This window comes from Nipponia nippon, unplaced genomic scaffold, assembly GCF_047370975.1.
Source record: "Nipponia nippon isolate SJK-2023a ecotype South Korea unplaced genomic scaffold, ASM4737097v1 scaffold_2, whole genome shotgun sequence".
NCBI classification, from domain to species: domain Eukaryota; kingdom Metazoa; phylum Chordata; class Aves; order Pelecaniformes; family Threskiornithidae; genus Nipponia; species Nipponia nippon.
Window position 1 is genome coordinate 18,219,013 of NW_028262336.1, and position 15,308 is coordinate 18,234,320.

A 15,308-nucleotide genomic window follows, 5' to 3' on the forward strand; every position below is an offset into this window, starting at 1 on the left:
TATCAGTTTTAACTGTATTATTATTGAGAATGAGATGTAATAGTTGCATAATTTGGTCTCTAAGTATTAATATCATTGTAACAAGACTAATAGTTTTTTGAGTAGACTTAAGACTTTAACAAGATTAAGAACAAATTCTTGGTTTTGCATACACAGTGTGTTTCTTTAGGCCACACGAAATGCATGGGCTGCTTGATACGTACCCTGCCCTTAAGGAGCCACGGTTAAAACTAAAATGCAAAGTTGTGGCTTGAGATTAGACAAACTTGCCCTGATGCCCAATTCTCAATCTTTATCCTTTGGACCCTACAAGTTAATGAGTAGGAAGAAAAATGCTGCTGGCTGTTCTCCAGAACACCTTCCTTATGAGATGGACATTAGTAACAGTGATCAGGAATTGCATCTCTCCTTTCCTGATGTGATGAGTAATGAAAAAATGAACAGTACTGACTCTAAAATCATCCTTAAACAACCATTTACAAAGAGGAAGCATAGGCCATACATCTCTAAACTACTGTTTTACACTATGTTGAAAAGAGTTCAAAGCTTCCGCTTCGGCTTTCACTGTATTATCAATTTAAAGACATGTAAAAAGGTACAAATTAACTGAAAGTTTAATAGCAATTGTAAACAGTTGTGATGTAGCTCTAAACTTAAATATTTCTGCAGTTTTATCTAGTGTCAATTCAATATGAAGAAATGGTTAGCAATGTTGATAGGGCTTTTGCCGATATTTTACACTGCATGTCAAATATCACTGCTGTATTGTTTTCCCTGTCTCCTCACCTGAAGTCCTGCTTAGGACATCATTAATGCTTTGAAGTTTGTACATCAGTTTACCAAAGAAAGAGAATGGACAGAAAGACTAAATATATAAACATCTAGCAGGCTATTTTTATTTTTACACATTCCATGGTCCTAAAGCAAAGCTGAGCATGAATGCTCTGCAAGAAATCTCTCCTTCCTTATGTTTTTCTCCCAGGAAGTAATTAACAGGTAACAGTTGATGCAAAGAGACAGCAAGTATTCTTGCTGTTCATTATCATATTCTCAAACATCACTTGCATAACCAAGCTAACAAAATTACAAGACTAAAAGCTTGGTTATGCATCACATAAAAGAACACGGAAAATTACATAACAACAGTGCTGACCTACTGAGGTGACTGTAAGATCAGACTGCAAGATTTAAGTGCTTAAAATTTTGAAAATGTTTATTTGACAACTCTCTTAATGCTTCCCCCCAATACTAGGAAAAAAAAATCTGTGGTATGCATAAAGCACTGAATATTATTATTCATAGCTTCCAACAAAATTTGCTCTGTACTGTAAAAGTGAAACTTCAGCCACGGTACATACAAGCTATGAACAATGAATGTACATCAAATACACATGTAGGGATATTTATTTAGCATTTCTATAAAATACATTCAAATGACTAAAAATACCGACAAGAACTTTTCGATTAAGAGTTAACACTAGGAAATAATTAAAATAGAAATAAAAGTGAATTGCCTACTCAAAATCATACCCTAATTTGAAAAAATAAATAATGGCTGATAAATTATTTTTTTTACTATCTGTATAAATCACTTGTTTGAAGAGTTATCAGTAATTACCCTTCCTGATTTCCTGTTTCAAATCCTGTTCTGTCATATATTTCTTACTGGTCTTTCTTGTTGAGCTGCTTCTGGCAATCATTACCTTACAGCTATCTCCTCCAAGTGCTGCTCAGCTACTGAGGAATATAAATGTTTTATATTTAAGTGCTGAAGAAAGAGATTGGGCTTACTAGCATCCTCAAAATCTTGAGTAAAGCCACTATTTTAGCTTTTAATTAAAGTATGCGGAGGTTTGAGTCTCCTAATCTTCTGTATCATGCGGTTCTGTCACTGTATTATATGGACTCCAAAGAAGAACAGTAGTAGTAGAGGTAAAGTAAGTCCGGCCATAGGCAGAAAGGTCAGTCAACCCTGTTATTGTTGCCATCTTGGCAACCACCCTTTTTTTTTTTTTTTTTCACTTTACAGGGAAAAGCTACTAGAGTTTACTGAATGTAATACAAGTTGAAATAAAATTAAAATTCTGTGATAGCAGTTTCAGAGAACATAATAAATTGTGATTGCACCTAAGCTAATTTGTATTCATTTTGTGGCATTATTGACAACCGCATAAAAAAATTTATCTTTTCCTTTAAGTGATGAAGTCCCATATCAAGTGTTTTTGTATTTTACAAAGGCAGGATTATTGGAATAAAAAAGCAAAGCTTCTGTGCAGATTAAACCTTTTAACATCTTTGTCATTATAAAAATACTAAAGCTGATATTTGTTATAATACTATGGCTAACATTTTCACAGAAGGCTGAAAGTTAAGTTAATTAAAAGCTTCAATCTGAAATGAGAAATGGCTTCAATGAAATGCCATTGATAACGCTACACAAGAAAATATCACACATCTTTACCAAAATTTTTCAATAATATATGTATGCAATAATTAATCTAAAAAGTGCACAGACTAAAGTTAGGACATAAAAAAGTTGTAGACGCTTATCCCTAGTTTTGAGACAGAGCACCCGTAGCAGTTTCTATTTATTAGCTTGAAAAGTTTGTACTAAGAATGAAATAAAGAACTTAATGAATGAACATACCTAGAACACTAGTAAAAAATGACACACTACACCTAAAATGCATTAAGTAAAAAACTGATGAAACGAGATACTGTGAGGCTACATCAGACAAACAAGGCAGCAAAGAGTAGACCAGCATGTTTCCGGCCAGCAGGACATTGCGTAGCTACCCCAGTGCCACACAAATGGGAGCATTTCTCTTGGGTGATTTCAGTGACATCCCATTTTGTCTAAGCAATATGCTTACACAGACACTGAAGGCCTGGATCCAATTAACTGAGCTTGGGGGAAGAAAAAAAAAAAAAAGACCAGAAAAAAAGAGAAAAAAAGGAGGATTGATCTGGAACACCCTGGAAAAAAAAAAAAAAAAAAGGACTCATTTAGATTTTATGTGGTCCAAGCTCATGAGGATTGTACAAAATGTAAATGCCAGTGACCTTGTAAACAACATCCCATAGAGCTCTGCAGGGTATGAGAACAACAGAGAGTATGAGTTTCTAAACCACAGCATATGCACCACTACTGATACATAAGCCTTTTTTTAAATGGTTCATAGCCTGGCACAAATGCTGCCATTGCCTGTGGTCATATGTGGAGGGGGAGAGGGGGGCTGCAGGGGGAGTTGCAAGCGTCTTGCTCTATTCTTGTTACTGTTGAGGAATAACTTACATCACAAAGTGTAAAAATCTTAGTACTTATGAACAAAATTTAGATGCACAGAACATAGCTAATATATTGGAAAATGAGAAAACTGAAATATAAGGACCACCAAACAAAAGGAAGAAAAATGACAGCAGATGACCATAAAAGAAGCTAAGAATGCAAAGGTAATGTGTTCAAAGAAGACACTATGAATGGTTCCCCAACACCCAACGAAGGCTGAAAACTGTAATAGTGTCAGAATTATTCCATGAATGTGAATAAATATTGTTAAATTGTTCATTTACTTTTTGGTCATCACATCTTCAAGACTCATCTGTTCCACTGTGATGCTTTGCTGGAGTAGCAAGCCATAGGAAATAGAAAAAAGAACATAATAGACAAATAATCCTGAATAAAAAATGAACTTTCTTTTATTATATCTTTAGGTCACCAAGAAGGAAACACAAGCAGAACTCCAGTTTGTTTTTGGTTTTTTTTTTTTTTTTTTCTAAAGGTCAGCAAAATACAAGGGTAAAATATATTATTGTGATAGCTAAAGAATAAATGCTAATAGAGAGGAAGAAAAGAAAAAGATTTTTTTTCTCTATGTTCTAAGACTTAAGTACTTCTAAAGTTCAACCTTTTATTTAAAGCTGTAACAATGCATATATGGCATGACATAAGACAAATCAATCTTAATTCACGATATGAGATTTCTTTCAATATACGAAATTACGCCTGTCCTTGGAGGTTGCAAAGTTTAACTCGTTTATATTTTATTTAGTACTTATGATCCTGACAGCAGGCTGCCTTAGGCCTCATTTCCACTTAATTCAGAAAAACAACATTCCTTATTTGTATACTGTCTGATCAAAGGCTTACATTTAGCACAACACATTAAAAAAAGCACATTTTCAGTAGATTTCTTACAGCTAAATGAGAAACTGAGCCCAACTGATGGAAAATGTATCAGTTCAGGTCATACTGTTTTTGCAATTTGTGCACAAAGTTGCCTTGCCAAATTTATAGCATTCAACATAGAAAAGAAAAAAGCTATGGTATGATATGGATAAATGCAGGCATAACAATCACTGAATAGAAAAAAATATGAGGTGAGGCTTTTTACCTTTTTTGAATGGTTCACGTTTGCATTATTTACATCAATTGCATGCTGATTAAAAGCTCTCTGGGCATAAAGGATTGCAGACATTCACGTAATTGCATTAGTGCTGATAGATCTTTGGGCCCAGCAGTCACAAGAATGCGCAAAGTAAAATGCCAATTACTTTGCCTTGAGTATTATGGACGGATTGCTTGTATTCAGACAAGTCTGCATGTACCATCAGTCACCACCTGTCAAGTTGCATAACAAAGTTCTACTTTAACCACCAGAGTAGAATAAGGTCAAGTCAATCACATTCTATTTCTAGGATGTCTTAAATATCTGATACACCTCATACAGCCACTGACAAAACAAATACGTTGTCTGTACCGTTACATAAATTAGTTTCACTTAAATTATAATATTTTCTTGAAATTTGATGTGACAGTCTACCTGACCTTAGATATCCTCGCAAGAGTTTTGCAGTCAAGGTGCCCCAGCTCCCAGCAGTGCTCATGATGTAGGTAAGGCAGAATACAATTTAAATATTTCACAGCTAAACACCAAAACAAATTCTGGCTGGGTTATTATTAGTTTTGCTGTGCTGAAACTAATAAGCAGAGCAGTTTGATCTAGTCAAAGACACAACCATATGGAAGTGAATAGGTTATTTTAAGGACCTGTGAAGTGACAATGTTTCTGGACTAGAATTAATGTCATGGAGCTCAAGACAAGCACCATCCCAGCTTATGGTGTTTTGGTGCCAGCTTTATTCTATTTGTATTTCAAGTTTGTTATGCTTGATAAACTGAGTGTGACCAGAAACACTTCATTTGTTTTACTTCAGCTGCTGCAGAGGAGACAGGCAAAACAGCATTCGATTCGGTATTGAATGAGTTTTCTTTGTTTAATTTCTTACTTCTGTTAAATACCTGCTTTGCTAAAAAGACAGGAAAATGGCAAAATTTGTAAAGTTTCAGTTTTACATGAGTAGCATGAATCTAATTTAAAAAATAATTCTTGCAACCATCTACATCTTAGATTTCATTGATGATAAAACCAATAATTTTCTCCATTTTAGAATGTTTCCAAGTTTCTGCCTAATAAATAAGTATCTCTGCTGACAGTCTGCTGTCGACTCAAGAACAAATATCATTTCCTTAGATATAAGTGTAAAATCTCACTTATAGCTATAATTTTCGACTAAAGGTTTTTACTCTAGGAATTTCTCTTATTTAATCATTGTCAAAGAGATCCTAGCACAACTTAAGCAACTTAATTTCCAGTATCTTTCAAGTGAGAAATCTGAAGGAGAAACAGCTTGGAGACAAATTATCATTTGGTTCTTAGGGCCTGCCTTACAGGCCTTTCAAAACAGATTTGTCTCCAGATCCCTGATAGTAGGAGCTGGAACAATGTGTTCCATTATGTAGTCTAAAGAATGAATCCCTATATCCAGATCCATTTCATCCTTGAAGTAGTTTGCACACTCATTGATTCTTTGACAGCCTTTCACTGGTTCTGACTGAGATTCCCGCTTTTGCCAATATTCAGTATGTTACAGTATCAATTGCGTTAGTTCAGAAAGTCCATTTCGCTCTTGCACATTATTAATTATCCTTTTCTTTCACTTTGTCCTAAAAACTACATAAGATGACAAAAATCCTAATATCAACAAAGCTGGATTTTTTTCCTCTGTGGAACAGAAGATTCTTTAAACCCCAGTATAAGGTCTTATGGAGAAAAAGAGGCGGCTTTCTGAGCAACTGCGATGGAGTTGATCTCCAATTTCTGAAATAACATTTATCTGCAGAAGTAGTCTCCAAATCAGCATTTCTGGCATTGCTTCTGGACAAGCCAATTTTTTTTCTCAGGCTTCAGTCCTTACTTGTAATAATCCCAACCCTGGCTAGCGAACTGCTGCTTCAGCTTCCCTGGCCCACAGCACGCGTGGCTCTGCAGCCACGCAGAGCCAAGGAGCCTGGCCGGGTTGGGCTGCGGCCTGAGTGCCCAGCATGAAGTACGGCAACCCCAACGCTATGAGAATCGAGTCACTCGTGCAAGATCCTCTCACTTTTTATTTCCCCCCATTATATGCCATACAGCTTATTGGATATACGCTTTCTCTAGTTGCATGAACCCGAGGTTGTGCTCCCTCAGTTATTTTCTTTAGTCTTGAATCAAGTTTTTAGATTTACTTCTCCTTCCTACATTTTATTATTCTGTTGTTTTCACATGCTAATTGAAAACTGAATTAACTTTCTGGTTTGCTTTCTCAGCGAGGCAAATGGAATTCATCACCTCCACCACAAATTAATACAATACAGCTAGAAAAAACATTTATATATATACTTGGAAAACTTGTAACACACTTCATGTCTCTAGTTGGGATATGAATAACTCACAGACTCAATTACTAAGTGACAGAGTCACCATACAAACCAGAAAAAAATTAATCAGCTATTTCTTAGTGCGAGAGAAGATAGCCCCCTATATTCAGCATCCAAAATAGCGTAGCAGGTAGAAATAGGAATACAAGGCGTTAGGGACAACAGGAGGACAGGCAAAGGGGGTTGTTTTCTTTCATGATTCTGCGTTCCTGGCATTAAAGCTGAACAAAGTTTAAGCAGTAGATGAAAGTGTAGATTTTACCTGCAAGAGTAGCAAATTTGATTTGACCCTCACCCACAGAAAAGACAAAATTCTTAAAGATCACACATTTCCTAAAATAACTGTGACAAAGCAAACAAATTAACAGTCAATTTTGCAAATGAGTGTCTCTGCTAACAGGGGGGTCTACAAAAGGTCTGCCGGCCCTTGGCAGAAGCTGAAGGGAGACCACAGCAGGGCAGGAGACCTCAAACAGACATTACTTTCATTAAAACTCTGCTGGAAAAAAACAAAAACAAACAAAAAACCCCAAAAAACCCAAAACAACAAAACACACCCACAAAACAGCTTGGATCTAGGCACTTACATTTCAGTCTCTGCCAAGGGAGGAAGGAAAGTTTGTGTTTCCCCTTCAAGGGGGACAGCAAGTTGATACATCAGTCACTGGAAAATAGGTAGTCAGTTTGGAGTAGAGTTGCTAAATCCATTAAGTACTTTATGAATGGGCTCTAAGTCTTACCATTTTATATGAAATTTGATTTTTACGTGCGTAGCGAAAACATGTAAGCTTAAAACATTTAAACATTAGATATGAGATGGGAAGAAAGGTCAGAACTTCTTCGAAGTCCAGAAAGTAACTTGGGTTATTATCTAATTTAATTTTTAACAGAGAGATAAAACTTAGCACAGGTACAGGAAAAAGATAGGACAGTGACACATTTACATCTAAGTAATGATAAGCCTATGTGCTATCAGGCTGCAGATATGGTAATTATTTGTTACCACACAACGCAGAGTGATTAAGCAAGCTAACTTGCATTTACCCCAAGGTAATCATTCATCTGTTTGGAAAGACTTGCATTTATTTTTTTTTAACCAAACAAATATACGTAGCCTTTGCTTCATTCTGATAAAGGTTTGATTCCAACTACCTTGCCACAAGAAAGGAAAAGGTCATTCTAACCCCAACAACAGAAAAATTTTAGCTAACTAGTTGAAATTCCTAATGGGACAGAAAAAAGTGCTGGCTTGTACATGTAAAAAAACCAAACAAAACCAAAAAACAATTTCTGCTCCTCACAGCAGAAACAGTTTTTGCATGCTTGGACTGAAGTCCCTGTTAGTTCTTCTGATACAGTTTTCCAGGGAAATGTACAGATAACATTTGCTTTGATGATTAAACTCCATAAGACAACCTTACAGGTAGCTTTTTTTTTTTTTTTTAAATTACAGATAATTCAACATATTTTACTTTTCCAGTAGTGAGTTCTTCAGTGAAAACTCACTATTTGTGTATTAGGGAATTCCCTTTCACATTTAAATTCAGTTCTTTCTAAACTTTATTAACTTTGAGACTAGCGCAAAAGCTTTGAATCAAACATTCAGGAATCAGATCTGAAAAAGCATTTGTTAAATAGTGAAATCTCTATTAAAATGAAAGGAGCAATTTCACTTTTAGGAAAGGAACATGTGACACAAGTATTCTGTATGAATACCCTAAAATATGTATAAAAATGATTCAAATTATAGTGAATTTTTTAAAGCTAGAAGTATGCAGTCATGGGTGGCATGGAACCTTACAGGGGTTTTGCTTTTAACATATTGTTAGTGAACTGCTTCCAAATATCCTAAAAGCAACTGTTTTAAGAAAACAGGATTAATTCTGAATTGGTGATTGATTCTATAAGCTGCTGGAATAAATAGAAAACATTTACAAATGAAAAAAAATATTTCTCAAATAAATATTAAAAAAAAATGGAAAAGTTAGATGTGGCAACAAAAACAAATGCAAATAAAAGCAACGCCTGCACCATTGACAAGATTATTCAAAATTATTCAGACTGTTTTCTAAAAAGTGATTTTGGTGGTGGTGATAAATTCAACTGAAATGTGATGTATGCAAGCTAGAATTAAATAAGCTGGATTACCTGCAAATTGGAATACATCTTATTTGTTATTTCCTTGCATGCAAAAGCAAAGATAACATTTTAAAAGGCATGGACAACATTACAATTTATTACTGCAGCACAGTCATGACCTGCTGTATAAAGCAATTATGCAGCTGCAAAAAATGCCTGCATAATTATCCTTTCTAGTTTAGGTTCCCTTCATAACTGTACTCCAGAATCTTAACTTCACCAACCCCAAATTCTCTGGTCCATATGCCAGAGACAATAACCTTCAAAGGGTTTGGTTAGGTTTACAACGGTATCTGCAGAGGGCTGCAGACAGGCTGACATAGCTATTCAGAGGTGTGAACTGATCCTATTTGTCAAAACAGGTGTTAATGAAAAAGCAAAATTGTAACAATTTAAAAGTCAGTGTTAATTGTTTCACTGCTGAACATTCCACGAGAAAAAAGGGCACTATTGAATCTATTGTTATTAAACGCAGCAGCAAGGAGGGACGTGGTAGACGGAGAAGGCAATATGATACTTCTCTCAAAGGCTGCTGGAGGTGGGAATAAGCTATAAATAATTTCTCATCTAGGATTTAAAGTAATATCTGTCTTATTCCAAGACAGATGCAAGAACAACAGACATAAATTTATGGAACTGTCTTTTAGCTGTGGCATGATAAGACCAAAGGAATCAATGAAACAAAGTCCTGGAAAAAAAAAAATGATCTCTTAATTCTTATTTACTGTACAGTGCTTATGCCTCTACTGACCCCCCGAGGGTTAGATCCCAGCCAACGTCCAAACAGGGTGCAAATGAAGCAACAATGTGCTGGGCTCGCCCTGGTTCTCCACCAAGTTACATCCTGTTGCATTTCATTATTTCAAGCCTCGGAGTATTTAACACATCTCGTTCCCCCTTTGCTGTTCGCCCACCTCTGGGAGCTGCCACCTCTGATGCAGAACAGCTCTCTCTCCTTCTTAACCTGGAGGAAAGGTGGGCCAGGCCTGGTTCCCCTTGCCCCCCACGGGGCAGCATCCAGGAGGTGCCAAACACAAAGTACAGGCTGGAGACTATCAAAGAAAATTCCAGTTCTCCCCATGTAAATCAGTGCCTGAGCAGCCTGTGGATAACATGAGCTTAATTCATAGAACTTAGTTTCTTTCTAAAATGTAGCCTTGGGTTTTGTCAGTGTGTTAATTGTTATTTTGAAATACCGCTATTATACTTCAAGTTCTCAACTACTCCATAATAAAATTCACCACCAGGTGTTATTAACATTCAAATATCCTACTCTTAAATAAGGTGCTGTTTTCTTCCTTATAACACAGTGAGCACCACATTACATAATTTCACAAAATTTGTTTTAGATATTTTAAACTGATTACATTTTTCTGTTTCAGAAAGCAATTTGTGCAAGAGCTTCATCCCATAAGCAATATTCTTAGCTGAGATTATTCAGTCCCTTTCAAACAATGTGTGGTAAATTACTAATTATAGTCAATTAAACCATACAATATGAAGCCGTTTTATGCTACACAGTTCTTTCAACCATAAGAAATGACTAGTAAATGCTAGAAAACAATTAAACCTATAAAGACTTTTCAAAAGTATCAACATACCTTGCACACAATGGATAAGTCATAGAGATTCCCTAAAAACAAAACCATTCTGGCACCTGTGTAACTGCAGTACAAGCCTTTACATTACAGCAACAATTAAAGCAGTATGCTCTATCACCAATTTCAGCTAAAGCAGTTTTTAAAATATTCTTTCTGTTCCTTTTTCTTTTTTGAGGGTTAATTTTACCTCATGTTAAAAAAAAAAAAAAAAAGACTTCCACATATATATAACTTGAAAAATCCAACCCACAACTCCAATATCCCCGCCTCTTTGCAGGGCAAAGAGAAAACAGATGGTGTCTTTTCTAGCAATAAACTAGGTAATCGGTATTCCCTTCTAGAGATGCTAGCCTTGTACTTCCTATGTTTCCTTTTATCTGGTATGTCAGCTGCGATATCATCCTGTTTTTACCACCAGTTCTCCAGACAATTAACCACTAATGTTTGGCTTACTTCTTTGTGAATTAAACGCAAGATTAGATGGTTAATGTGTCTTCTGCAACTCTGTACTACATCACTGCTGGGAGTTTTCTGAAGAGCATGTGAGTAGTGTATCTTACATGTCAAAGTGAAAGCCTTAAAGAAAGTCTTTAGAAGATTTTACCACTGTAAATGGAAACAGAAGAGAATGGGCTAATCAACCAAGTTCAGTAAATAACTGATAGAACAACAAAGAGCAACAATAATGAATCAAACAAATGTCTACATTAATTGATTCTGCCACGTGCCTTTTCATTAATAATAGGTCATACTTCTACAGTATGTTAATAAGTATATGCAATATACAGCCTTCAAGAAAGAGCAATCAGTTCTAACAAGCAGATCTCTCTAATGATCGCTTGTATGATTAAACATTTTGAGAAAATGCCCCACCACTGAAACAGGAATAATGCCACTTCATTTCACTGGCTCTCTCTTACCTGCTCTGGCTAACATTAAGCTGCACTGAGGCCTCAGGGCAGGAACAGCCTGTGGTGCTCTCTGGAGCGTGCTCCATGGTCACCGCCATCCACGAGGCTGGCTGATTCTCATGAAAACCATGGCATGCAAAAGCAGGAGAAGAAGAAAGAGGAGGACTGAAGTGTGCCTAGGTCTCAGCCCAACTTGGAGTCAGGGCACACGCTTAAATCCAGTGTCAGGCGACTGTTTCTGGGTGCCAGAGTGGAGCCTAGCTCTAGCTGCCTGGAGCTGAGTGGCGTGAATGGACTTACTGCTTTTCTCACTGAGCTTTTGAAAGGATTAGATAGTTAATATTTTAAGAACTTTAAAAGATTAAAAAGTGACAAAAGATTTGCAAAGTGACCTTGCAAGTTGTAGTTGTTTACAAACCTCACTTAATGAACTCGATTAGTTTATATTTACAGGTATGACAAAGATATACTTCAGTCTGCAGAAGTTAAGATGCATATTATATTTGTCCCCTCAAATATTGTAAATCTATAATACTACTACACACATAAAGAATACTTAAACAGAACTTCATTTTCTGATCAAAATCTAATTTCATGCCCAGCTTTTTATTTGCTTATGCTGGTACTATAGTGGAATAAATATGTCCAGAGACTGAGTAGCCCCACAGTTCGAAGTTAAATGGAAAAAAAATATATGCAGATTTGCATTTATTTAATCACAAATAAAACCCAATGTATTTTACTGCAGTCTGGAACTGTACAATGTTACCTTAATCATCAACAGAAGGCAAAAATATATTTAACAAATGTTTCAAAAAACCACTCAAAATGTAGATTTCAATGTGCTGACTAAAGCTGGAGCAAACCGCTAAGCAAATAAACCAACTGAACCTTTGTTATTGATAGAGAGCACTCAAACAGACCCCGGTTTCAGCAGCATACTAAACAGATTACTGGAACCACAACCAACAAAACTCATAACTGGTGTCAATTTAATTTTCAGAATTTTAGAGAAGATGGAAACCTCTATTATTTTTCAAAGCGGCGTAGCTCATAAATGAGTTATCACAAAGGTTTTTTTCTTAGCATTTTCTTCTCTAGGTTCCATTAGCTATTTCACAGAAACAAAACTTTGTGTAACAAAAAGTCCTTAGAATTACATTCCTACACCCCAAAAAGCCTCAATGGATGCTATGTATATAGATCCCATCAGAGGTGACGGACAGACTTTCAGCTCCTTCTCATTTAAGCAACAGAACTACAATAGGAGATGCTCTCTTTTGAGGCTGCATTTCATATATAAATTGCTTTAAGATAAAATAATGATTACTGTTCAGCCAGATCAATTTTCCAATATAATTCACCTTTAGATTCACAAACAATTAATGCAGCAAATGTTGCCCAAGCTATCACTGCCTCTTCAAACATGCTCACTGAAGGCACAGCTTCAAAATCAATGCAAATGCTTTTCCAACAACATGAGCTGCTTGGCTATGTCCAGTAGTGTGGGCCAACTGGAAGCAAATATGTAAGAATAAACAGCTGGTGAAGAAGATCTGCTGTCCATGTTTCACACATTTCCACAACAAATCTTGCCTCTCTTCAGCTGATAAAGCTGGAAAACCACTCTGAGCACTACTAGAGAAACGATGCTTTAATTTACAGATTCTTGTTGCTGCAACTCTGTTTAAACTTTAACTAGTTAGAAAGATTCTTTTGAAAAGACAGAAAAAATGAGTAGTTTCTAAAATATTTATGTGATAAGATTCCTAACGTAAACAGCTTGATTTACTCTAGTGGATAAAAATGGTTACAAATAAGGAGGATTCACAATCCTCAAAATAAGTGATACTTTTGTGGAGTTCTGTGAGAGAGAACAGCCAGTCTGGAAAACACCCTCTAACAAAACGAAAAGAACAGTGAGAAGTGCCACTTCCATCAGGCAAATCATGTTGTCAACATGTATGTGTAAGCAATTATGACAAAATACATCCAGAGGACAAAAGATTCATTTTGCCAGCCTGTCAGCAGTAAAACAGACAGAAGGTCATATTTTTGTATATTTACAAAAAGAATGAAAGACCACAACTGCAATGAATCAAGTTTGTTGTATGCCAGAACTGTCTTTACAACTCTCCACTAGAAAAAAAAAAAATATTTTTTACTTTTTTTTTTTTTTTTAAAAGTCAGGATGGAGAAACCCCTAAAACCAGATGGAAACTTCATGCCTTGCATGTAGCTTTATGCTTTAACTGTAATCCATTCTTCTTAAAAAGGAAGGCATTGCATTTTTTAAAGTTACTAAACCTTTTTGGTTTTTACTTCTCAGACAAACAGCTGGCATTAACATACAGCTATTCCAGCTGAAAACAAAGTAGAATTTTATTTACATCAAAATTAAGGTCTCAATTGGAAGAAATTATTAGTTAAATTAAACTACAAATGCAGTTATAATCATTTAAGCTCTTATACAATGCTTGAGCCTCCAAAACATTAGGATATTTTTCCAAAGTCTAAATACAAATTTTAGACAGATGCAGTAAACAGGAAGAAAGTTACCTCTTTACACTAACACGGTTCAAGTGGGGGGGGAGAGAGTGTTCTAAATACAATTTAAGAGACTTGTATTTTCATACACTGCATACTGAAATTTCCAAAAGCAGTTCATTAGTTTTTGAAGTGATCAGAATAATTTTAAGAAAAACAATCTATTTAAGAATTTAGTAGTAAGTATATCGCATAACCATGACTCAGTCAGCATTTATTATTCTGATATAGAAATCATTTATATTTCAATTACAGAAATATCAAATTTTTGAGATCTGAGGATGCTTATTTGCTGCTGTATGTGCACTAAATTGGTTTCACTCCCAGAGGTACTCAATACTACTGTATTTTCCATTATTTATTTGCGATTTGATTCATTATTTAAGATTCTGCCAAATATTTGCCGTTGGTACTTCAGAAATAACAATTTAGTAACATGATCCTACTCAGTATTAGCTTAAATGATCCTAGTAACACGATCCTACTCAGTATTAGCTTACAGGATCATATTTAATAGCTGCAACATTCGAGCGATGTGGCCTTTAGAACACCACGTTAGATCCAAAGAAATTAGGAAAAAGGAAGAAAACCTGTAAACAACTAATCTGTCATTTTACCGCTGTTCCCCACTGCAGCATTTACCAGGTGCCTGCCCTAACAAACTTAACAATTTCCAACTTAGCTGCCGAGAGCCTAACCCACAGCCCTAGGGGCTCACGGGTTGCTCCAGTTGCTATTGTCCTCCTTTGCCACCTTTTTGCATGACTTATGCACATTCGGTTTGCTGTTGATTATCACTCCAACTTTCAGCTTTTTTTCTACATAATTGCTTCCAAGTTTCTTAAAGTATGTTATCCATCTTCCAAACTCTCCTCACGAGATCTAATTGGGCTGCATTTTCTTGAAGCTGAAGCTCACTGTGGTGCTTCTGCCAGTGTTTCTAATCTCTCTGTAGGCCTTGTATCATTTTTTTTAACCTTCAAGTATTTCTATCCCCTCACAATTTAGTATCACATGTTAATTGTATTAGCATGTTGTTAACACTCTCGCCCAGATCATTAATAAAGATGTTAAAAATGACTGGTTCTAGCAGTGATCCCTGTGGTACCCTCAAGACCCCCTTTGTTTGCAGTCTTTCAGCCAGCTTTTAATCCACATGACAGTGCTCTTATCCAAGCCAATTTGAATTAATTTTGCAAGTAAGGCTTAGCAAGGCAAGAGCCAACCTTTTGCAAAAATCCAAAATTACTACACAGATTCCTCCCCCACTCCCCACCCCCTCCCCCAAGTTTTGTCGGTTTTGAGTCAATTAAAATAGTAAGCTTTATTTGCCAAATTCATTGACAACTG

At 35.9% G+C, this 15,308-nt stretch overlaps 1 protein-coding gene across 3 annotated transcripts in view; it reads right to left on the reverse strand.

Annotated features, from left to right (window-relative positions):
• CADM2 (cell adhesion molecule 2) overlaps window positions 1-15,308 on the reverse strand; it is a 673,388-nt gene that overhangs the window by 491,867 nt on the left and 166,213 nt on the right. The window contains exon 1 of one of the 3 annotated variants that reach the window (XM_087757918.1): window positions 11,421-11,680. The exons of the other annotated variants lie outside the window; for them this stretch is intronic. Within the exon in view, the coding sequence (XP_087614044.1) occupies window positions 11,421-11,436 (16 nt within the window). The 5' untranslated portion in view covers window positions 11,437-11,680. Of the gene's footprint in view, window positions 1-11,420; window positions 11,681-15,308 lie in introns of those variants that run through there. 3 annotated transcript variants of the gene reach the window in all.